The 23,906-nt window shown below is 32.3% G+C and overlaps 2 protein-coding genes across 4 annotated transcripts; one reads left to right on the top strand and one right to left on the bottom strand.

Moving 5' to 3' along the window:
* Window positions 1-1,835: 1,835 nt before the first annotated feature.
* On the bottom strand, window positions 1,836-10,989 carry LOC123301613 (superoxide dismutase [Mn] 1, mitochondrial). 2 transcript variants are annotated; one of them, XM_044884445.1, is made up of 4 exons: window positions 10,961-10,989; window positions 4,092-4,270; window positions 2,648-2,941; window positions 1,836-2,046 (listed from the first exon to the last, which is right to left on the bottom strand). In XM_044884445.1, the coding sequence occupies exons 1-4, from the start codon at window positions 10,987-10,989 to the stop codon at window positions 1,901-1,903; spliced, it is 648 nt and encodes a 215-aa protein (XP_044740380.1). In that variant the 3' UTR covers window positions 1,836-1,900. The 2 variants fall into 2 exon arrangements, with proteins under 2 accessions (XP_044740380.1, XP_044740379.1); XM_044884444.1 differs by lacking the exon at window positions 10,961-10,989 and adding an exon at window positions 4,345-4,472.
* On the top strand, window positions 5,814-8,955 carry LOC123301573 (flocculation protein FLO11-like). Of its 2 annotated transcripts, XM_044884385.1 has the most exons (5): window positions 5,814-5,978; window positions 6,056-6,295; window positions 7,284-7,500; window positions 7,564-7,664; window positions 8,048-8,955. In XM_044884385.1, the coding sequence occupies exons 1-5, from the start codon at window positions 5,838-5,840 to the stop codon at window positions 8,888-8,890; spliced, it is 1,542 nt and encodes a 513-aa protein (XP_044740320.1). In that variant the 5' UTR covers window positions 5,814-5,837; the 3' UTR covers window positions 8,891-8,955. The 2 variants fall into 2 exon arrangements, with proteins under 2 accessions (XP_044740320.1, XP_044740319.1); XM_044884384.1 differs by having other exon boundaries at window positions 7,284-7,664; window positions 8,048-8,950.
* Window positions 10,990-23,906: the final 12,917 nt, after the last annotated feature.

Raw genomic sequence — 23,906 nt, 5'->3', positions numbered from 1 at the left:
ATAACAAAAAATCTGTCATACACGAATTGTGTAGTCTTGACAAATTTTCATCAGCAAATAGTTTTTATGATGTATTGAGTGAATTTCTAGCACAGTTTTGCGAGATACCCAAACAAACTTGTGCAGAAAAAAACCCTCCATCAATAACTAAGACCTCACTAATAATATAAATACATATTAACTTGAAGCAATACATACTAAACAAGTGAAAATAAACAATTGACTGAGTTAATTGTTGAAATACCATGTATAGACAGTAATTAATTATTTAGTAAACATAAGTATTCAATTAATTATTTAAATATAATCCGGGTAGCTGAGTGGATATAGCACTAGACTTTGAAATCAAGGTACGATGGGTCGCACCTTGGTAGGGTTAACATTTTTGCTTTTAGATTAAATTAATTTTTCCTGATTTAAAAAAATTTTCCACCCTTTTTATAGTCTAAATTTTATATATAACCCGCCCTCTTGTTATAAATAAAATGCATTATGCCATAAATCACTATTCTGTCAGGAGGTGGGACTTTAATATCATAAATATGTCTCACTCTTTAAAATCATATTCCCCTATTGCAAAATGTTACAAAAATTGTACAAAAGGCTTGGTTAATTAAATTTAAAAAGTTATCCGCATATAGTGGTGTCTCCCCTTAATTATTTATCCTTGAAAATTAAAGTGCATGTACTTTAATAATGTAATAATATATTTACTGGTATTTGGACGCAACTATTATAGGATCACAAAGTTATTTAAATTGTAATGTTTTGTTTATTTAATTCCCATAATTAAGATTAATTTTCCTATTTTCTGCCATTGTAATTTTTTCTGAACCATACAAGGCACGCAAAGTTAATATTCTGATGGTTTTCACGAGCGTAGCTATATATAGCTATCTAATATTAATTTTTTTAGTCACTAATTAATTATTAAACAAGTGAAAACAAATAATTGACTGAGTTAATTGTTGAAATATCATGTATAGACAGTGTTGACAAGAGCTGGGCAGTGACAGAGAAGATGAGACATTGTCTCCTCCTCGTCACCACTGTGACAACTCCTGCAGTAGTCGTGATACACTGCCAGGCCTAAGCGTTCAGCATACTTGCCGCCCAGCCAGCGTCCTGTGATAGCCGTAACAAATTTGCGAACAGAGGCCCTTGGAAGTGATATGAGAACTTCGGAACGCCTGCGATTGTACTCAGACCATATCTGTCTTGTAGTACCACAAGTACGTTCTTCCCTCCATCTAAGATTGGCCTTTTTCAGAATATCCTCTTTCAGGCGTAACTTGTAGTTCGCAAATGGAACTTCCGGGTATTTATTGATGCTTGTGTCCGGCAGCATCGTGCCATTTCTGGCAAGCTCGTCGGCTTCACAATTTCCTAGAATGTCTCTGTGTCCCGTTACCCATACCAGGTCTACATTTATTCATTCCGCCAGCTCATTTAAGGACGTACGGCAGTTCTGTGCTACCTTTGACGTTAGATAGACTGAGCTGAAGGATTTTAGAGCCGCTTGGCTGTCGGTGAAGATTGTAATGCACCTGAGGGTGTTTAGCACTTAATAAGCATCTAATTGTGTTTCCTTAACATTCATTATTTCATTATTATTTCCATTGCGTTGCTAGCAAACGTACCTTTTGAGTATTGAGTTGCGGTGTAAGTTATAGAGCACCTTGCCATTTTTTAAATACGATTTTCATACTTTGCGTTGCTCTGGCGTAACACAGCTCTGCGTCATTCCCTTTAAAGCCAGATTGACGTATGTGATTATTATAAATTTAAAGAATCATAAAATTTATTTTTACTAAATCTGAATATATTTTCTCCAAAACAACTTTACACTTTAAAAATAACAATAAAAAAAACATTCAAGTTTTTACGATTTAACAAAGATTTATTTCGATACTTTGTTGAATCGTTTATTCATATCTTTCCAATTAGCAATTTCAAAAATAGCTTTTACATAATCAGCACGAACATTTTTATATTGTAGATAATATGCATGCTCCCAAACATCAATACCAAAAATTGGGATCAAACCTAAAAATACAACAAAAACAAATTTTTAATTTATTCAATAAGTTTTAGAAGCTTAACCTATTTGCATCGTGTGTGAGTTTTATTGGAGGCGTTTCCATTGGAACGATACCACTGTATGGATTGCATTTATGACTTAAATTGAAAATTTAATATTATTGTCTCACAAATTTAAATAAATAATTATGATAATTTACATTTGTAAAATAATATTTGTGCAATTTTATTTCTTATTTTCAAAATTTTTAATGCATTCAGTTTAATTAATTAGTGTTTTTCAATAATTTTAATTTGACATTTTCTATAACATTAACATGTAAAGAATTGCAAATTAGTCATAACAGCCTCCTTTAACGCCAAAATTGTTCACTGGAAACGCTAGCATCGATTTTATTGTCCCTACCATGACTACGCACACAACGAATACATATAGTCTAAGAGCTAGAGAAACATGCTAGGATAATGTAAAATACGGGTATTCTAATCCTGCAATGAAGTACTTTCATGCTAACTCCCATAACTCCCATAATAATAATAAATATTTGCATGAATGATTAGAATGCCTGTCTCTAAATTGTCTTAAACCATCCGAAAAAATACAAACCTGTAGTTCCCTGTAATGGATCTTGATTAGCACATGTTGCAATTTTTAATATTTTATCTTTTTGATCCCAACCAAGCCATGCCCAACCAGATCCTTGTACTCCAATCGCTGCAGCTGCTAATCTATTTTTAAATTCATCCACACTAGAAAATGCATGATCGATAGCTTTTTTTAAAGGTTCAGAAGGTTCACCGCCACATGGTGATAGATTTTGCCAGAATATTGAATGATTCAAATGTCCACCGCCATTAAATTTTAATGCATTTGATAATGCAATCACTTGTTCGATATTATCTAGACGAAAAAAACAACATTCATTATCCAGATTATACTTTATTCATTACAGTTTGCATCAAATCCGCTAGTTCTGATTTTTCGCAGACTTGTTTATGATGTTGGTCTAATGAATAATCCGAGTTTGTGGCCTCGGGGCCAACATCCTAAACCAGTCTGCTATAAAAGTCGGAACTACCGAATTTGACGTAAATTCTGATATATAAAATTACGATGATAAAATTTGAAAGGATTTATTTCGAAAAATATTGGGTCTACAGAGTCCATTCTAGTCTCATATTGTAGCAAATTTAGTCTACTTGAAAAACGTCCCAAAAGGGGTTCTATAAAAAAAAAAACTAGCCCTTTAAGGTTATAATCAAAACATCCAAAAATTTTCACGGATTTTTCCATTATTGACAATGTTGCGTTCGGCACTCAAGGTCACAAACTTAGATTATTCATTAGCCCAATATTATAAACATTTTAAATCAGGACTATTGGATTTGATGCATTTTTTCGGTTGTATTTCCTCGATTAGAAGAGACGGCCGAATTAAACAGAAAAAAAAATGTAATGGCAAAATATATTCTGCCCCTCGGTTCGTTACTTTCTAAAGAGTAACGTTGCAATATAAATATTTACAAATTCCGATTGTATAAAATTCTTTATTTCGTATTAAGAATTCATTCAACGTACTTGTGGTACTACTGAGTACAATCGCAGGCGTTCCGAAGTTCTCATATCACTTCCAAGGGCCTCTGTTCGCAAATTTGTTACGGCTATCACAAGACACTGGCTGAGCGGCAAGCATGCTGAACGCTTAGGCCTGGCAGTGTATCACGTCTACTGTAGGAGCTGTCACAGTGATGACAAGGAGGAGACAATGTCTCATCTTCTCTGTCACTGTCCAGCTCTTGTCATGAGGAGAAGGACTTACTTGAGCCAGCCTCTCTTTGACGACCACTCCCACCTAAAGTCAGTCGACGTCAAAGCCCTCCTGCTGTTCTTAAACAGCTCCAAAAGATTCATGGAGTAGTGGCCGGGGATGGGCCAACACATTTACGGTATCACAACGGATCCTATGGTCTAAGTGTGTCCCACCCCAGGACAACCACTCTAACCTAACTTAACCTAAGAATTCATTCTATTTTGAGTCCCAAATACTTACTTTTTTCTAAACAAGATCTGAGCTCCTCTTCGATTTTATTTAAATTTGCAACATATGTAGCGTGATGTTTTTCATAATGTATTGCCATTATATCACGACTAATAATCGGTTCCAATGCTTCATATTTGTATGGAAGTTCGGGTAAAGTATGTACCCGGCGAATACCGGTGACGGCTGATCTAAATTATTTTTCTGGATTATAAAAAGAAAAAAATACACACACACACAAAACGTATAGAATTAAAAGTGATACCTTAAAACTGTAGCCGTTCGAGCAAACATTTTTGATGAATTATCTAATAATAGTTTTTTCAATTTATTACAAAATGGATAAAGTGTAATGAAATGACCTTTGATTTTGACAGATGGTTCATTTACAAAATCAAAGGATGTGTAATTTATGATTAAAAATATTGTTACTTTATGAAATAATTATTAAATTATAATCTGTAAATAAATTAAAATAATAATTCATTATGGGGTTAATTAATAATTATATCATAAAATTTTGTTGTGTATGATTTTTGATTGAACAGTCGGGGGACCTGTTATTGGGAAGTTTTGAGCCGGTCTAGATGGTTAATGTGTCCCGACTGTTAAAGTCGCTATGTAAACTACTGAACTTGTTTCGTTCTTTTCAGTTTTCGTTCATTTTATTTAACGCATTTTATTAGACTTCTTATTTTTTAAGTGTTCCGGCATTAAAAAAACTCTCTTATTATTGATAACTGGGTGTTACAACTTGCCAACTGGCGCGGTAATAATTTGTACTAATTAAAAAGTGAGCCCGATATTAGTTGTTTCAATTTAGACTAACAGATGGCAATACTTGTACTTACAGAGTTGCTAATTGTATTTCGGAAAGAGGAAATTTGAAAACATGCAAGTTCATATATATGATCTTTTTTTCTTTTACTAGGTTAGGTTAGGTTATTTCATTTTTTCTTTTACTAGGTTAGGTTAGGTTAGAGTGGCTGTCCTGGGGTGGGACACACTTAGATCATAGGGTCCGTTGTGATACCGTAAATGGGTTGGCCCATCCCCGGCCACTACTCCATGAACCGTTTGGAGCTGTTTAAGAACAGCAGGAGGACTTTGACGTCGACTGACTTTAGGTGGGAGTGGTCGTCAAAGAGAGACTGGCTCAAGTAAGTCCATCTCCTCATGACAAGAGCTAGACATTCACAGAGAAGATGAGACATTGTCCCCTCCTCGTCATCACTGTGACAGCTCCTGCAGTAGTCGAGATACACTGCCAGGCCTAAGCGTTCAGCATGCTTACCACCTAGCCAGTGTCCTGTGATAGCCGCAACAACTTTGCTAACAGAGGCCCTTGGAAGTGATATGAGAACTTCGGAACGCCTGCGATTCTACTCAGACCATATTTCTCTTATTTTTAGGACATTGTGAGCAGCCTGTATATTGGTAACTTGATAAAAAATAACTTTTTTATCATACTATTTCTATAGTAACTGAAAAAAAATGATTTTAATTATAATTATATACACGAGAAGAATATCCATTTCCGTTTTTTTTTTCTTTAAATTTTATTTAATATAATTTCAAACCCTGTTTTTAGAGAATTCGATCGATTAGAAAAAAGTAGGAATAATCGCTACAAAAAATAACTTATGCAATAATCAAAATCAGGAATAAACAAATTTTGAATTGTTGCAAGTGGGAACAAATATTTTGTTGAGAATAACATTTTTGAATCACATGTTTAGATGGGCATACAATTTAATAATGGATAATTCATCAAGTGATTCACACAGTTATTCAAATTTATCATCAATGTCGACTCCAATGCATCCGCATAAGGCGCATCGACGTCGTTTTTTTACAAGTATTGCTAAATGGTTTTATACGGATGCAACTTATGAAAATGTACAAAAAACCCCACATGAAATATATCTTTAAAGAAAACCAAAAACGATAATAATTATTTGGATTTTGTGTTACAGGGAACAAATTTGGATGTGGTTGATTTAGTAATTGTTTTACAATCGTTAGGATTTAAATTACAACATTTTGAAAAAATTGAAAATATAAAAAATGGTGAATTAAAAGTGCAAATCTCATGTGGAGTGTCCGAATTTGAGGCGATGCTTACATTACCGAATGTTTCGTGCAAATGTCCGGTGGTTAATAATGATGGTGGCGAATTTTGGGAAGTGACAGGTTCTGGACCTGCAAGCATTAAGGTAAAATACCATTTTTATATTTATTTTAATATAGTCTAAACTGATTTTAAGATAATTTATTGCCCAAATCACTTAAACTTGACCCACAATTTTTTTTTTCTTGGAATTAAAATTATACTTAAGCACTATAGGGTCCGTTGTGATACCGTAAATGGGTTGGCCCACCCCCGGAAGAACAGCAGGAAGGCTTTGACGTCGACTGACTTTAGGTCGGAGAGGTCGTCAAAGAGAGGCTGCCTCAAGTAAGTCCATCTCCTCATGACAAGAGCTGGGCAGTGACAGAGAAGATGAGACATCACTGTGACAGCTCCTGCAGTAGTCGTGATACACTGCCAGGCCTAAGCGTTCAGCATGCTTGCCGCCCAGCCAGTGTCTTGTGATAGCCGCAAAAACTTTGCGAACAGAGACCCTTGGAAGTGATATGAGAACTTCGGAACGCCTGCGATTGTACTCAGACCATATCTGTCTTGTAGTACCACAAGTACCTTCTTCCCTCCATCTAAGATTGGCCTTTTTCAGAATATCCTCTTTCAGGAGTAACTTGTAGTTAGCAAATGGAACTCCCGGGTATTTATTGATGCTTGTGTCCGGCAGCATCGTGCCATTTCTGGCAAGCTTGTCGCCTTCACAATTTCCTGGAATGTTCTTGTGTCCCGGTACCCATACCAGGTCTACATTTATTCGTTCCGCCAGCTCATTTAAGGACGTACGGCAGTCCTGTGCTACCTTTGACGTTAGATAGACTGAGCTGAAGGATTTTAGAGCCGCTTTGCTGTCGGTTCTTTTACTAACAAATGTTAATTTTTAGCTATTCATTAATGCATTATGCATGTTATTTTATACATATTTCGGTTGTTTCTGGCTACAAATATGTCCCCTATCATTGACAGACTGTTAAAAATTGTTTATTTTTGTGTGTCACTATCTTGTGTGACAGTCTAACTTGACCCATTTTTTTTTAAATTAATGATTATAAATGAATGTACAGGGTGGTTCATCAACAAACGTAGTAAATGAAGCAGGCAGTTCATTATTACCATCAATATCGAAAGCAACATGTGGTGTTGTACGTGATGTAATGGCATGCTTATTAAGTTTAGTGCATTCACCGCCAGATGTCAATCAAAACACTGTTGATGATCAGAGTAATAATATGGGCACCGCTACAATGAGTAATTGTTTAACAGCAAGTGGATATCGTTTTGGTAGTATTACACCCCTTAATAATTATAATTTGAATACATTCTCAACTCGAAGACATTCTTTAGAATCATTGTCGACTGCTGTTAGTTTATCATCCGAATTGAAAGGATTGGGTGCTGGAGATCCTGATCATACGACAACTAATCATATTGTTCCTCCTATAATGGTAAGTCTTCCTCGAAATAATTCAAATTATAGCACTGTGGAGCCGCATTTAAAATTTGTCTTTAATCAACAGCATCTGGCCTCTCTTTTCCACTGAGTACGCAGGGTATTTAGCCCGGGCTCTGGCCTTCCTTTAACATATGATTCTTTGCAGTCATATTTCTATTCTACGCATTAAGTACTCGACTCAATGACAAAATAATTGATTTGAAATGCGATTTTCGAAGTTTCAATTCCCAGTTTATGTTGAACATTGAAAGAAATTCGATTTGCCAACTATCAAAATACATAAAATGAGTTTAAGATGCCGTTTAGTAAAAAGGCCAGGCTATACTATATCCAGAAATAAAACAATTTTCCGATACAAATTATTCTTGTTTACAGGTTAGATCATGTATACTCGATAATAAAATGCAAGCGACACCACCCCAACCAAAACCTTCAGTTGAAATAACACGATCATCGACTCCATCGAAATTGTTACGAGAGAAGACATGGGATTTAGATTCACCAAAATCAAAATCTCCAAATATAAATCGTACCACAAAAATACCTTCTCCACGTCCAGCATCGGCTTCATCTACGAAAAGTACCAGTCCGATACCACAGATTTGTAACGGTATGAATACATTAACGATACAACAACCACGCAATTATAAAGATGCCGATATTGCTGTGCCTTTACGTGATGCCCGTCGTAATATTGATAAAGTCTTACGAATTTTAACAAATTCTAAAACACCACCATCTAGCGGAAAGAAAATCCCTGTTTTAAAGAATTCTCCAAAACGTCCATCATCGTATAATCCACGTAGCATAACACCCACTTTACAAAAATTACCGAATAATAATTCTTTATCAAAAACAACGGATTTATCACTTTTACGAAAACGTAGCGTAACGAAACCGAATGAAATTGTGTCACGGTATAGTAAACCATCACGTTTAAGTTTAGATTCGAATGCACCACGACCGAATACTGCACCAAAAACTTTACAGCGAGCTGCGATTATAGCGAAACGACGTGTTTCACCTGAAACGCGTGGCACTAGTTCATCTACATGTAGTTCGACGCATAGCGGAAGTGTTGGTAACTTAGTCAATATTGAAACATCATCGAATAAATCGAATTTACGTAATCCATTTGGATTTATGCCACGATCACGTACGAATTCATCCGCATCGAGTACTGCATCTCCAAATTTACCACGTAAATATAAAATTTAAAATAAAATTTTCGCTGCCATGTATGTGCATTTTAAATATTGATCTCAAAAAAAAAATGACGTAATTTCCTAATTTGTGATATGTTTTTAAAATATTTTTCTCTAATTTTAATAGATTTTAAGTGTTACAATTTTGACTAGTCTGTTTTTTAATTACAAAATTTTTATAAACATTCATTCAAGTTTGTTTGAACAATAAATAAATATTTAAAAAAATTAGCGCCTATTTTAATAAAAATTTATTAATATATAAAGACCTTTTTATTTATAACGAAGCTTTATAAGGATGGAGGATGGAGAACGTGACAGTAAAAGTGTATTCTTACACAGATTTCGAAATTTCGTGTGTGCCAGGGTTTATTATGGCAGAAATATTTTTTACATTTTTAATAATTACAAAATATTTTGCACTTTCATGGAAATTAATTTGTAAGAGATCATTTATTTATTTTCAGGAAAATTTGATGTTACAGCTCTTATCGTGATAGAAAGATCTGTCACATCGAGTTTTAATGTATAAAGCCAATAAAATTTTACCCTTATCGCGGAATTACTTTCTTTTTTTTTTTTAATTTGTTCGTTTTGAGTTCTATTTTCGAAATATCTCGGTGTGGAAGCTCAAAACTTGACCAAAATATCTGCCACACCAGTATAAAATAAAAAAATTCTGATAAAAAATATTTCTGCCAGGATAAACTCTGGCACATCTAGTCGATATTGTATCTATCGTTAAATAGTATTTATTCATATTTCGAAATCCGTGGTAAGTGCAGTTTTATTGGCACGGGCTCTAGTGCTAACATCAATTAGAAAAATTATAAACCACTGGAAATTTTACAAAAGCTATTTAAAAATTTTTGCCTGTTATGTTCAGACCTATGTAAAGCTATGCCAATAATATACTCGATTGGGGGGTATGTCTGGGTCTATTTAGTCAAATAAAACCTGACCAAGTTTGTAAATTTCTTAAGCTTGCAAATTTTTACTCGAAATTTTAGCCTTCGTAACAATTGAGATTAGAACATTAAGTTAATTCGATATACATTTCGTTAGTTTGGAAATTCGCCGTCTATACTTTGTGCCATTTAAATTTCGACAGTGGCTAAGTGTTGCTTAGCTCCCACGTTTTCCTTTTTTCTAAATGCGATTAATCAAAATTTCTTTATACATTCAAAAATAAAATGACTCGAAAAGAAATTTATTGCTCGAACATACTTTTTATATATTTGTAATTTTAAAAAAAATTGTTCTATTATGTTTTAAGAAAATTTATTCATATTTTACTGAAATAAAAAATAATTTCATGTTTTAATATTGCTTTCTTTCTTTCGCATTATTTTGAAAATTTTTGTTCCCTATTCTGATAAAAATTTTAAATTTTGTTGTATCGAAAAAAATTATCAATTGTTTGAGGAATAATTTCGAATAATTTGTTGCTACAAATTGCTTATAACGTCGTTGACTAAATAGGAACACCCATTATGTGAAAACAAAGAAAATTTGCTATACTCGATAACTAAAAATGGATATTATATAACAAAAATGACCACAACTAGTAGTAATGTTTAAGATAAGTTTATAAATCTGAAATTTAGTTTCTTTTTTTTTAATTACTCCGGTAAGCGAGGCTTAAACCTCTAAATTTTACTCGCAAATAACTCAGAAAGTATTGACTTTTCGCAATATACGCATAGCTCTATATACTACCGTTGTCATTTTCAACATATGTTTTTCTACCCCATAGAATAACTTTTGATATGGATATTGGTGCTATAGGTCAAAATTTAGAGATTTCGTCTTTTATACCATGCATATATGAAAAATATCATAGTATATTAAGTTTAGTCCCATGTTTGTAATGCTTAAAAATATTGATGCTACAAAAAAAAATTTTGGTTTAGGTGTTCATAGAATCATCTAATTAGTCCATTTCCGTATGTCTGTCTGTCTGTCGTCTGTCATCTAAAAAGTGAGGTCGAGTTCGTAAATGAGCAACATAGATCAATTGGGTCTTTAAACCGTTAGAGATAGAACAAATGTAAAAAATGTTCTTTATAAAAAAATAAACAACTTTTGTATGAAACCTTTTCTTGCAAACATCACCGTTTACCCACGAGGGCGCTAATTAGGTGAAAATTTTGTAATATGCATTAATATGGGAATATCAGTTACGTGTATGTTCAAAAAACAAACGGTTGCGTCATCAAGACTGTCTATACATGGTATTTCAACAATTAACTCAGTCAATTGTTTGCTTTCACTTGTTTTTATACGATTTTCAGGCTACGAAAATAGCAACGCTGCTTCATATTTCGTATACACTCAATTCTATTCAGAATCTGTTCAAACATTTGTTGTATAATGGTTATTTCCATCTAACATGTTGATTATATTCGGTTGTCGAGTCTTATATACAAATTTATTGATAAAATATATTTGCGCATGTTCAATCGATACTGTTGTGTCAAATATGTGAGTGAAAAGATGTGTATACTTTGAAGCAACTTTTATATTTATCAAATTTTTAAATAAAAAAGGTAAGTAATTTAGAAAATTCATTACAATACTTAATTATTTTATTACTATTCATTAATATTATTAGAAATCTTATCTGTGAATTCATTGTTTCATAACAAAACATACTTGGGTTGAAACAACCCTTAACTAAAAGGGGGTGGAGTATGAATATCTCATACGATACTTAATTATATAAAAATTTATTTAATTCGCTTGAAATTTCCTTAAAATAGATAATAATTTTCTTTGTTTAGAAAGGAAAAACATGAGTCAACAAACTAGGGGGGGTCAATAATAATTAGATATTGACGGAAAGGGGTAATTTATGAGGACAGTTGGGATAAATTACTAAAAAAAAAAGTTGTATTTTGATCGTGTTAATATCTCTCATGGGGCTGGTTTTATATGTTCATTAGAACACAGGTATAAACGGAAATAAAAAGAAAAAAAGGAAATAATGTTGGGAGAAAAGTTTGTATATAGCAAGTGGTGAATAGCTTGAGGCGTCCGTTAGACGTACAAACGACGTCTTGTGTCTTGTATGAGTCATGTTGCGGCGGCAGTCAGACGGTCCAATATATATTTTCTATCGATCCGCACCTCGACGTTCAATGCTTTCTAAAATATACCGTATGTTTATTAAAAAAACATTTACCAACAAAATTTGTTTGATTTAAGAATAGTTTCTCAATTTTAATTTCAAATTTTATTTCAAAGTTTTGGGCCTATAGTTTTGGACATATATTTTGATAATCTCAGAGAAGGTTAATGTTTTTTTTAAGGTTTCTGTCGTTGTAAAAAAACATAGAAAAGGAGTTTTCCGGTTCCGGAACGTTTCGCAGGATCTTCTGCACGCGGCTTTGGGACAATTTATCTCTACATTGTCTTTTTTGGTGACGTTTTCTTGAATATCCCTGCTTCAATTGATCCGATTGAGGCCAATAAAAAAAAAAGAATTGCTTGAAAAAAAAAGAAACTAAACAGAGCTGATATTAGAGTCATCGTAGAGTTACTCACATGGCATGATAACCTGAACAAGTTCCAACATCAGATTGGAAAATGACAATCACCCGCGTGTGACAGATGCGGAGAAAATTCAGAAGAAACATCGATCCACTTTCTCTTTTACTGCCCGGCGCTCATACAGCAGCGAAGGAAATGGTTTGGTCCGGCCATAGTCGAATCAGAAGATATTAGAAAATTCAGCGCTAGGCAAATCCTGGGTTTCAGTACATCAGTTGGTTATAATAGCCACTGAAAAGCGTAGCGGGGATAGAGTACAAGGGTCTATTTGGCTAGATGCTCTGAACCATTGCTTCGAGGCGCGATGCTCGAGCATGGTCCGCTAACCTCCATACCATACCATACCATACCATCTTGTAATGATGAAATCTGGATTTTTTCGAGTTCTTTGCATTTTTATTTCGTAATGTTTCGACTCATAAACAGGTTTTGAAAGATAACTGTTTGAACTATCCGAAAGCACATAAAAAACCCTGCTTTATGTATCGAGCTACAATTTACCATACTTTTTTATGATCATAAGTTACATCCCTTTCCACAATTTCAACTTAATCTCTTTGGAACCGGAAAATTCCTTTTCTCTGTTCTTTAAAACGAAAGAAATCTTTAAAAAAATTAGCCTTCTCCGAAAATTTTCCGAATTGATTATCAAAATCCGGTTAACATTCGAATAAAATTTGATATGAAGTTAAGCAATAACATTTTTAAGAACGAAAAATTGTATCGATATAAAATTTGAACGAAAAACAGATTTTTAAGAATTTGAAAAGTTATTCATCGAAGCTTTCGTAGTTTTAAGTATACATTCTATATATTAAAAATTATGTGGTATCTCTCCACTATATATATATAATGCATTTTTATTAAAGCTTTCAAGCTTTGACCTTTGTTGGTAAGTTGTGGTATTGTTTGTTTTAACAACTCTTAAAATATGAAACTATATCAAATTAAAACCGCAAATGTAATTTTTATGAAAATATTACATTCAAATCGTCCTTTTTTCTAAGTGAAATAAATACGAAAGCTCATATTTTCTGGTATTTTTGGAATGTTTGAAGCTCGATCCGTGGCCAAAAATAACAAATTTTGTAGAAAAGTGATAAAAAAAATCAAAAGTTGCCTAATTAATTTATTATTTAAATTTATGATATTTTTTCGTTCAAATTATTTGTCTAGCGTGTTTTTTCCCTAAGCGGTACATTATTAGAGTATATTTTTCGTCAAATCTAGACATAATAAGCTTGAAAATGAGGTAGGATCATGGAATTTGATAAGGGAATAAAGAAAATAAGGGTAGGACAGAAAAAAACTTGCTAGAGTGATAATATATAAGATATCAAAGCTTTCAAGTATTTTAGATAGGATTTTTCACAAATAGCATTCAAATATTTGCACGTGCCTGTGTGTTGATCCTCAGGACTTCTTGCATACAAAGCGTGTGTTTATCCTCTAGCGACACAATTTTGTTCTAATAAAATAATTAGTATTGAACTGTTTAAGGTAGCTTTATAGAGAAAGTTAATTTCATGAACTGGGAAGTTGGTGTTTAGGACATAAAAAGTCAGGTCGAGTTCGTAAATGAGCAACATGTATCAATTGGATTTGGACCTATCTTGTAAATCGTTAGAGATAGAACAAAAGTTTAAATGTAAAAAATATTCCTTATCAAAAAATAAACAACTTTTGTTTGAAACATTTTTTCGTAAACATCACTGTTTACCCGTGAGAACGGGTAAATTGTATAGTATGTATTATATGAGAATATCAGTTATATATGTGTGACATGTATGTATATGTAATGTGACTAGAGTAATCAACACTATCTATACATGGTATTTCAACAATTAACTCAGTCAATTTGTTTGTTTTCACTTGTTTTCTTTTCGGTTTTTAAATTCATTTGTGTTTTTTTCTTCAGAACAGATCTTCTCTTCCTAAACAAATTTTAAGTCTAGTTCTAGTTCTTAACCTATATAAAAAAACTCATTATGTAGTGTTTGTATCGCTCAAACTATATTTTTTCTTCTATAATATAATTTTCTTCTAAAAAGAAAATTATATTTCTAAAGAACTAAATGAATATGTATATGTGTATATATGCAATGTATATAACATGTATGTAATATATATTGCATATACACTATAATTATATTAATTTACATCTTTAGAGAATAGAGAAACACAAGTCTGTTGTGTTTTTGTTACTACTAAACTAGTGGTGTTGTTATTATGATTATAATTTTTTTTTTAAATCAATAGAAGAGACAATTTTTATCCATCCAGAAGAACGGAAGGATATGTGTGTTAGTGTGTCCTATTAATTTCCTGTTAGCTATTTCCGAAGAACTATTTTCAAACTGCAAAACCTAATAGAAAATTCTTCACCGTTAGGTTTTTTCGTTTTTGAGTTCTCGTGTTGACAGACAGACGGATGGACAACCGAGAATGGACTAATTATGTGATTCTATGAACACCAAAAGAAAATTATATTTCTAAAGAACTAAATTAAGTATGTATATATGTATGTGTATATATGCAATGTATATAACATGTATGTAATATATGTTGCATATACACTATAATTATATTAATTTACATCTTTAGAGAATAGAAACACTCAAGTCTGTTGTGTTTTTGTTACTACTAAACTAGTGGTGTTGTTATTATGATTATAATTTTTTTTTTTTAAATCAATAGAAGAGACAATTTTTATTTTTATCCATCCAGAAGACGGAAGGATATGTGTGTATGTTTGTTAGTGTGTTCTATTAATTTCCTGTTACGAAGTTAACTATTTTCATACTGAATAAGTGAAAACAAACAATTGACTGAGTTAATTGTTGAAATACCATGTATAGTCAGTGTTGATTTCGTTATCACAATACACATACAAACATGTGACACATACATAACTGATAATCAAGTATAGCACATATTATAAAATTTCCGCCTAATTGGCGTCCTCACGGGTAAACAGTGATGTTTACGAAAAAATGTTTCAAACAAAAGTTGTTTAATTTTTGATAAGGAACATTTTTTACATTTAAACTTTTGTTCTATCTCTAACGGTTTACAAGATGGGTCCTACGGACCCAAGACCCAATTGACTCAAGTTGCTCATTTACGAACAAATTTCAGGTTGATATCTTTTTTCGTTTTTGAGTTATCTTGTCCACAGACGGACGGACGGACTGACAACCGGAAAGGTACTAACTAGGTGATTTTATGAACACCTTTACCAAAATTTTGTGCTTAGCATCAATATTTTTAAGCGTTACAAACTTGGGACTAAACTTAGTATACCTTGATATATTTCATATATACATGGTATAAAAATATCGTAAGGGTAGCTTTTAAAATTATAGCAAAGAAAATTTGAAATATTTTTAAAAAGTCAGTAAAAGTAAATTTCTCGGGAACTCTGATATTGTTATTATTGATTTTAAGTACAAAAGGTACAGGATACAACACAGCATACAATACAGGTGAATAACTGATATACACCTGAGTATTGTACTATAATAACTATACAGTTCAAGAAAAACATTTATCGTTTATCACACTACCTACACTTCGTTTTTTTTTTAATCGAATTTCAAATAAGAAAATATGGCTATTGGTTTTATACAGCCAAGTTTTGTTTTTATCAACATTCCAGCAAAACAAAATTTAACATGAAGTTGATAACTGGTAGTTGTAACCCGCCAAATAGGGTATTTCACTATTTTTGAAAAATTTTTTTTGGACCACTCCGGGCCACTACTCCATGAACCATTTGGAGCTTTTTAAGAACAGCAGGAGGGCTTTGACGTCGACTGACTTTAGGTCGGAGAGATTTGTTTGTAAACATGCCCCAAATAAATTTAAAACATTTTTTTTATTAAAGCAAGTTTTAAAAAAAGATTCGATATATAAATAGACCGATATCTTAAATATGGCCTTATTATGCTCATTTGAAAACGCATTACTTTCCAAAAAAGTTGTTGATAGAAAGTTTGGTTAACTTGCAAAAGGAAATCATTCACGAAATTTCAAGTATGTATTGATCATTTAACATAAAAGGTGCTGTACCGCGGACTAAACATTTTTTTGTAAAAATAAAAATTGATTTTAACCGACTTCAAAAAGAGAAGAAAGTTCTCAATTGGACTGTATTTTTTTTGAAAATTCTAAATGAGGATTTTACGTGGCTCGAATCACACCACAATATACGAATGTTGTATATTTTCCTTGGAAATTCGTTAAGATTACACAGCTTCTACGTTGTGTATGTATAAGTTCTGAAATGAACATGCGTGCAAAACTTAATTTTTAGAACATATATACCCAAACACGAAACGATAAACCCATATTAGACCTTTAAATAGACATACATCCATCCACCTGGCATTGGGTACAAAAATATACTTGAATGTCTGATCAAATAAAAAATTTATGTATGTTTTCATAAATAATTCTACTATTCTACGAAAATTCTACCATACCATAGCAGAAACTTCCTCGATAAATGATGTGTAAACGTGTCATTATATTTATACAATTTTATTTTATATCCGTTGTGCAATGTTCTTTAATTCGGACTTGTTATCCCAGGAACCGGATCTCTAACCCTGGTAGAAAGTGCCCGATTACTCCCCGACTTGCAACCAGGACCCGATCAGGGAATGAAAAGAAGGCCCGATGACGTGAGCCATAAAAGGTGACAGATCGGGGCTGATTATACTGCCCTAACTTATGCAAACCCTGCAAGGTAACTAGTATCGCGTGCCCGAATATCTTAGCCCAATCTGGGTAACTGCACTTGGCACTTAGCCAAATAGACCCTTGTACTCTATCACCGCTACGCTTTTCAGTGGCTATTATAACCAACTAATGTTCTCAAACCCAGAATCTGCCTAGCGCTGAGTTTCCTAATTTCTTCTGGTTCGACTATGGCCGGACCAAACCATTTCCTTCGCTGCTGTATGAGCGCCGGGCAATAACAGAGAAAGTGGATCGATGTTTCTTCTGAATTTTCTCCGCATCTGTCACACGCGGGAGATTATCTTTTTCCAATCTGATGTTGGAACTTGTTCAGGTTATCATGCCCTGTGAGTAACTCTACGATGACTCTTAATATCAGCTTTGTTTAGTTTCAGGATCTCCTCGGCTCTGTTACCGAGCTAGTTTTCTTCACCCAACAGGCTTTTGGCGATTTGCCCTCCCTCGTAGCTGGTCCATGCTTTTAATTGTTGGTTTTTCAGATTATCTTCTAATCTGTTAAGACCTTCTTGGTATGGCATCCTCGCAAGCTTTTCTTGAGTGGGAGCCATGGTGGTTCCCAGTTTGGTCAGCATTTTTTTGCAAGTTATTAATAAAAAAAATTTTCAACTAGTTTTTTTTTCCGTCTCGTATTTATATAGAAGAGTCGTAATATGACGTCAGAAAATGAACCTCTTTCTCTCTCCAACCACACTTTTCATTTAAGATGGCCAACTACTAGATATTCTCAGAGATGTAATACGAAGCTTGATGAGTCATTGCCACTTTTTTCTTTATTTGTGAGAAAATGTGTATATAATATTGGTTTTTCCTCCACCCACTCTATAATTTTCACATCTTTCCACAGACTATTTACACACATATAATACACACACGTTAATGATTGCATTGATAACTTTTACGAATGACGTCATTTAGTTTGGAAAATGTAATTTGAATTGCCTTTTTATAAAAGAAAATACGACGTAATTTGTTTTTCTAATAATTGATTAATATGTTTTTTTTTTATATTTTTTACAAGCAAATACATATCAGGGAATAATTTGTGGATAGCTTTTTATACCACCATGTATATGAAATATACCAAGGTATACTAAGTTTAGTCCCAAGTTTGTAACGCTTAAAAATATTGATGCCACGCACAAAATTTTGCTATAGGTGTTCATAAAATCACCTAATTAGTCCATTTCCGGTTGTCCGTCTTTGGACACGATAACTCAAAAACGAAAAAAGATATCGAGCTGAAATTTTTACAGCGTACTCAGGACGTAAAAAGTGAGGTCAAGTTCGTAAATGAGCATCATAGGTCAATTGGGTCTTGGGTCCATAGGATCCATCTTGTAAACCGTTAGAGATAGAACAAAAGTTTAAATATAAAAAATGTTCCTTATCAAAAAATAAACAATTTTTGCTTGAAACATTTTTTCGTCAACATCACTTTTTACTCGTGAGGGCGCCAATTAGGCGAAAATTTTATAGTATGTACCATACTTGAATATCAGTTATGTATGTGTCACATGTATGTATGTGTTATGTGATAAAGAAATCAACACTGACTTTGCATGGTATTTCAACAATTAATTCAGTCAATTGTTTGTTTTCACTTGTTTTTTTATGAGGATCAATTTTCTAATTTAAAGTTTTATTCTTTCTCGCACCTTTTAGGATCTAAATTGACAATTTAAAAAAGCTCCAATCTGATGTCAGTCAGATGTTAATTACAAAACATGCTGTTAGCGAAGCGATAATAGATTAAAATGATCCACTCTGTATACTATTCAACATAGGACTTTCAGGTGTAATTAAAACCATTTTTTTTTTTCGTGAAAATTACAGAATTAAAATAGAAATCCAACTCATAGTTTGGGATGTTTGCAGTCCTGTTGTATATATGAACAAATTTTTATGAAAAAAATATTCTTTTCCAAGAACACAAGTGTAAAATAAAAGCATGCGCATTTAGTTAGTTAGGACTAATGCAATGTTCTTTTTTGTTTCGATCGTTGATTTTTATATTAAAAGGTAAATATTGCAATTCGTGTTTTATACAGACTGTTACCATTAAGATTAGCTAAAATCGGACTGAAATCTTATCAAGGCTAATGAATCGCCAATAACAGCAATTAAGTACTAAAAGACACCATCAATGAAATACGAAAGATGAAGTAAGAAGAAATATGGCAGAATCGAGATATTTATTCGATTCTGCCAATGAATTTCATACCCGTGGGACAAATATCTCGAAAACGATAAGTCTGATCGTATTTTAACGTACGGGATCGTTTTCGTTGGGTTCAAATTAGCTTAGAAACATGTTTTTATCCAAATTGGAAACAAATAATTGTTTTCGAATTTTTTCGATTTTTTTAAGGGGTACCCCTTTGAAAAAACTCGAAAAATCGAAATTTTTTGTTTATTTTCAATTAGAGTGAAAATCATCTTTTAAGGTCAATTTGACCCAAAATTAACGAAAATCGTATTCATTTAAACGTCTGACCAATGGCTTTCAAAATATTGGGCCACAAATTCTTATAATTTTGACTTTCATACCCGTGGGCAGATATCTCGAAAACGATAAGTCTGATCGTATTTTAACGTACGGGATCGTTTTCCTTGGGTTCAAATTAGCTTAGAAACATGTTCTTATCCAAATTGGAGACAAATAATTGTTTTCGATTTTTTTCGATTTTTTTAAGGGGTACCCCTTTGTAAAAATTCGAAAAAATCGAAATTTATTGTTTCTTTTCGATTTGAATGAAAATCATCTTTTAAGGTCAATTTGAACCAAAATTAACGAAAATCGTATTCATTTAAGCGTCTGACCAATGGCTTTCAAAATATTGGGCCACAAATTCTTATAATTTTGAATTTCATACCCGTGGGGCAGAAATCTCGAAAACGATAAGTCTGATCGTATTTTAACGTACGGGATCGTTTTCGTTGGGTTCAAATTAGCTTAGAAACATGTTTTTATCCAAATTGGAGACAAATAATTGTTTTCGATTTTTTTCGATTTTTTTAAGGGGTACCCCTTTGTAAAAATTCGAAAAAATCGAAATTTATTGTTTCTTTTCGATTTGAATGAAAATCATCTTTTAAGGTCAATTTGACCCAAAATTAGCGAAAATCGTATTCATTTAAGCATCTGACCAATGACTTTCAAAATATTGGGTCACAAATTCTTATAATTTTGAATTTCATACCCGTGGGGCAAAAATTTCGAAAACGATAAATCTAATCGTATTTTAACGTACGGGATCGTTTTCGTTGGGTTCAAATTAGCTTAGAAACATGTTTTTACCCAAATTGGAGACAAATAATTGTTTTCGAATTTTTTCGATTTTGTTAAGGGGTACGATTTTAATAAACCAAGTATGTAATTCTACTAAATTTGGGTCATACTTTTCAAATTTGTTCTCAAATTTACCCTAGCTATCTCAGTTTTCATGAATGTGTGGGCCTGGTCTCAGTATTTTTTCATTGAGCTTGAAAACCTTGGTCAGGTTTAATCCTGTATATAAAAGCGGTACCGCAAATGGGTTCCTAACATCTAGACCAAGGATTATTCTGTGTTATCACCCGAAGATGCAATCTCTCCTGATAAGAAATGCTATTTTCAAGCAAATGATGATTGAGTTTCAAGGCATATGTCAACTTTAAAAAAGAAAAAAGGACACCCTATATATAAATATTTCAACAGCATATGTTAGCTTCTAGAAAATAGAATCATATGACGTTTATTGATTATTCGATTGTTGGGTTATAAAACGATACATGGTATATTACATGTATACATTATTGCGCATGCTCAATTACATAAATATATATTACATGCACATGCGCATTAAAAAAGTGCAGCAAAAAAAAATACACGGATAGCATTGTTGTGTGGTGTACATGGATTCATTTCACACAACAACGTTCCACGAAACAAAATACGAAATAGTCAGTTATCAGTGAGTGGTGTTGTTTTCTTCTGGTGCTAAAAAAACAGCTACGAATATGATACAAAAGACTATATTATTAATTGACAAACATATTTATAAAATGTTTTTATTAAAAATTAAGTGATTCGAACGTTCGAGGTTGTTTTTGGAAATAAAAAAACCTCTGAAACCTCTTTTTTTTATCAGTTCTTCGAGTTTTTTTACTCTTCAAACAAACATTGATGTGATTTTTTGTGTGACGTAGTATAAAGTTCGATTCGATTTTCTATCTCTTTTGCACTCGTCTATTTATCGTCTGTCGTCGCAACAACCTTTTATTTTTCGATCGTAACATTGGAAGGTAACAACTGTTCGTTTATTGGGTTAGGCCTTTTGTTATGTCATTCATTTTCGCGTAATTCTATGTGTGTGTGTATATTATTAGAAATGTCGATGTTATATCTATTATTCTCCATTAATTAACATAAAAAAGGGTAAAAATTCGTATTTGCTACATAAATCAAAGAAATTTTTGATTATTGTGTTCGAAATCTCGAATAAAAATGTTTCTATATTCGAAAATATGATTTTTGTATTATAAAACTCTATAATTTTCATCTGTTTATTGCGATAGAAAAAAGATAATTTTGTAAACAATAGGAGCTTCTAATTGTCAAGGACAAATTGGAAAATGGTTTCAACTAAATTATCACAAAACATTCTACTCGTAGATTTTTTAAGAATTGAGTAAAATCTGTAATATTTTCATGTTAAAGCTCTGAAAAAGTTTCCACACTGGAAAATGGATATTTTCAATGTCATTTTTCCAGAATATCCACCATAGAAGATAATTACAAAAAAATTTCTGAAATAATGAAAATCATTAATCGGGAACTTAGGAAAACGTTTTTCATAACCTTTTATCAAAGGTTAAATCAAATTTCATCAAATAACCTTTCATTTTTCTTCGTTAATCAAACCGTTGAGGGAAAACTGTTTAGCTTATTAACATTTACTCTTACTCTTTCATTCTAATTTTCTGCCAAAGTAAATCGGAAGAAGCGATTAAGTGCAAAGAATACGGATATTGCTATATTGATTAGTTATTTTTGGAAATTATTAATTTGACAAAATAACAAAAATTAATTTTGCTCTATCACATCGAAATTTTATCCGATTTTAATATACTTAGTATGTAATTCTACTAAATTTCGGTCATACTTTTCAGATTTTTGATCAAATTTGCCCTAGCTATCACAGCTTTCATGAATGTGTGGGCCTGGTCTCAGTATTTATCATAAACGTTACTGGTAGCGTAAATCTAACATCATAGATGAAAAGACTGACCCAAAATTAGTAGGTTTCAAAAAAAATTCCATTCAAATTGGATAAAATTTGGCTGTGTTATCAAAAAAATCATTTTTTGGAACTTAATGACGTCATCAAAATCCAAAAAAATTAATTTTGCTCTATCACATCGAAATTTTATCCGATTTTAATAAACTTAGTATGTAATTCTACTAAATTTGGGTCATACTTTTCAGATTTTTGATCAAATTTGCCCTAGCTATCACAGTTTTCATGAATGTGTGGGCCTGGTCTCAGTATTTATCATAAAGGTTACTGGTAGCGTAAATCTAACATCATAGATGAAAAGACTGACCCAAAATTAGTAGGTTTCAAAAAAAATTTCATTCAAATTGGATAAAATTTGGCTGTGTTATCAAAAAAATCGTTTTTTGGAACTTAATGACGTCATCAAAATCCAAAAAAATTAATTTTGCTCTATCACATCCAAATTTTATCCGATTTTAATAATCTTAGTATGTAATTCTACTAAATTTGGGTCATACTTTTCAAATTTGTTCTCAGATTTACCCTAGCTATCACAGTTTTTATGAATGTGTGGGCCTGGTCTCAGTATTTATCATAAAGAATACTGGTAGCGTAAATCTAACATCATAGATGAAAGGACTGGCCCAAAATTAGTAGGTTTCAAAAAAAATTCCATTCAAATTGGATAAAATTTGGCTGTGTTATCAAAAAAATCGTTTTTTGGAACTTAATGACGTCATCAAAATCCAAAAAAATTAATTTTGCTCTATCACATCCAAATTTTATCCGATTTTAATTATCTTAGTATGTAATTCTACTAAATTTGGGTCATACTTTTCAAATTTGTTCTCAGATTTACCCTAGCTATCACAGTTTTTATGAATGTGTGGGCCTGGTCTCAGTATTTATCATAAAGAATACTGGTAGCGTAAATCTAACATCATAGATGAAAGGACTGGCCCAAAATTAGTAGGTTTCAAAAAAAATTCCATTCAAATTGGATAAAATTTGGCTGTGTTATCAAAAAAATCGTTTTTTGGAACTTAATGACGTCATCAAAATCCAAAAAAATTAATTTTGCTCTATCACATCCAAATTTTATCCGATTTTAATTATCTTAGTATGTAATTCTACTAAATTTGGGTCATACTTTTCAAATTTGTTCTCAGATTTACCCTAGCTATCACAGTTTTTATGAATGTGTGGGCCTGGTCTCAGTATTATGGTTAGTGAAAATAGATTTTCATTGAAGAAAAACTTATCTCCATTAATTACGTAATACTATATCGTAACGTAGTAAAATTTTATTTGAAAATCAATATTCGCTTTAACCTTGAAAAATATTAATTAAATTTAAAAAAAATTATATTAGTTAATAATTTATCTAATCAATCATTTTCCCCCCTATCATTTTTCCACCGGAAAATGCATTTTTCGTGTTTTTTCTCCAAAAAT

The sequence above is a fragment of the Chrysoperla carnea genome, chromosome 5 (assembly GCF_905475395.1).
Source record: "Chrysoperla carnea chromosome 5, inChrCarn1.1, whole genome shotgun sequence".
Lineage (NCBI taxonomy): Eukaryota > Metazoa > Arthropoda > Insecta > Neuroptera > Chrysopidae > Chrysoperla > Chrysoperla carnea.
This window is presented reverse-complemented; position numbering and strand designations above follow the sequence as displayed.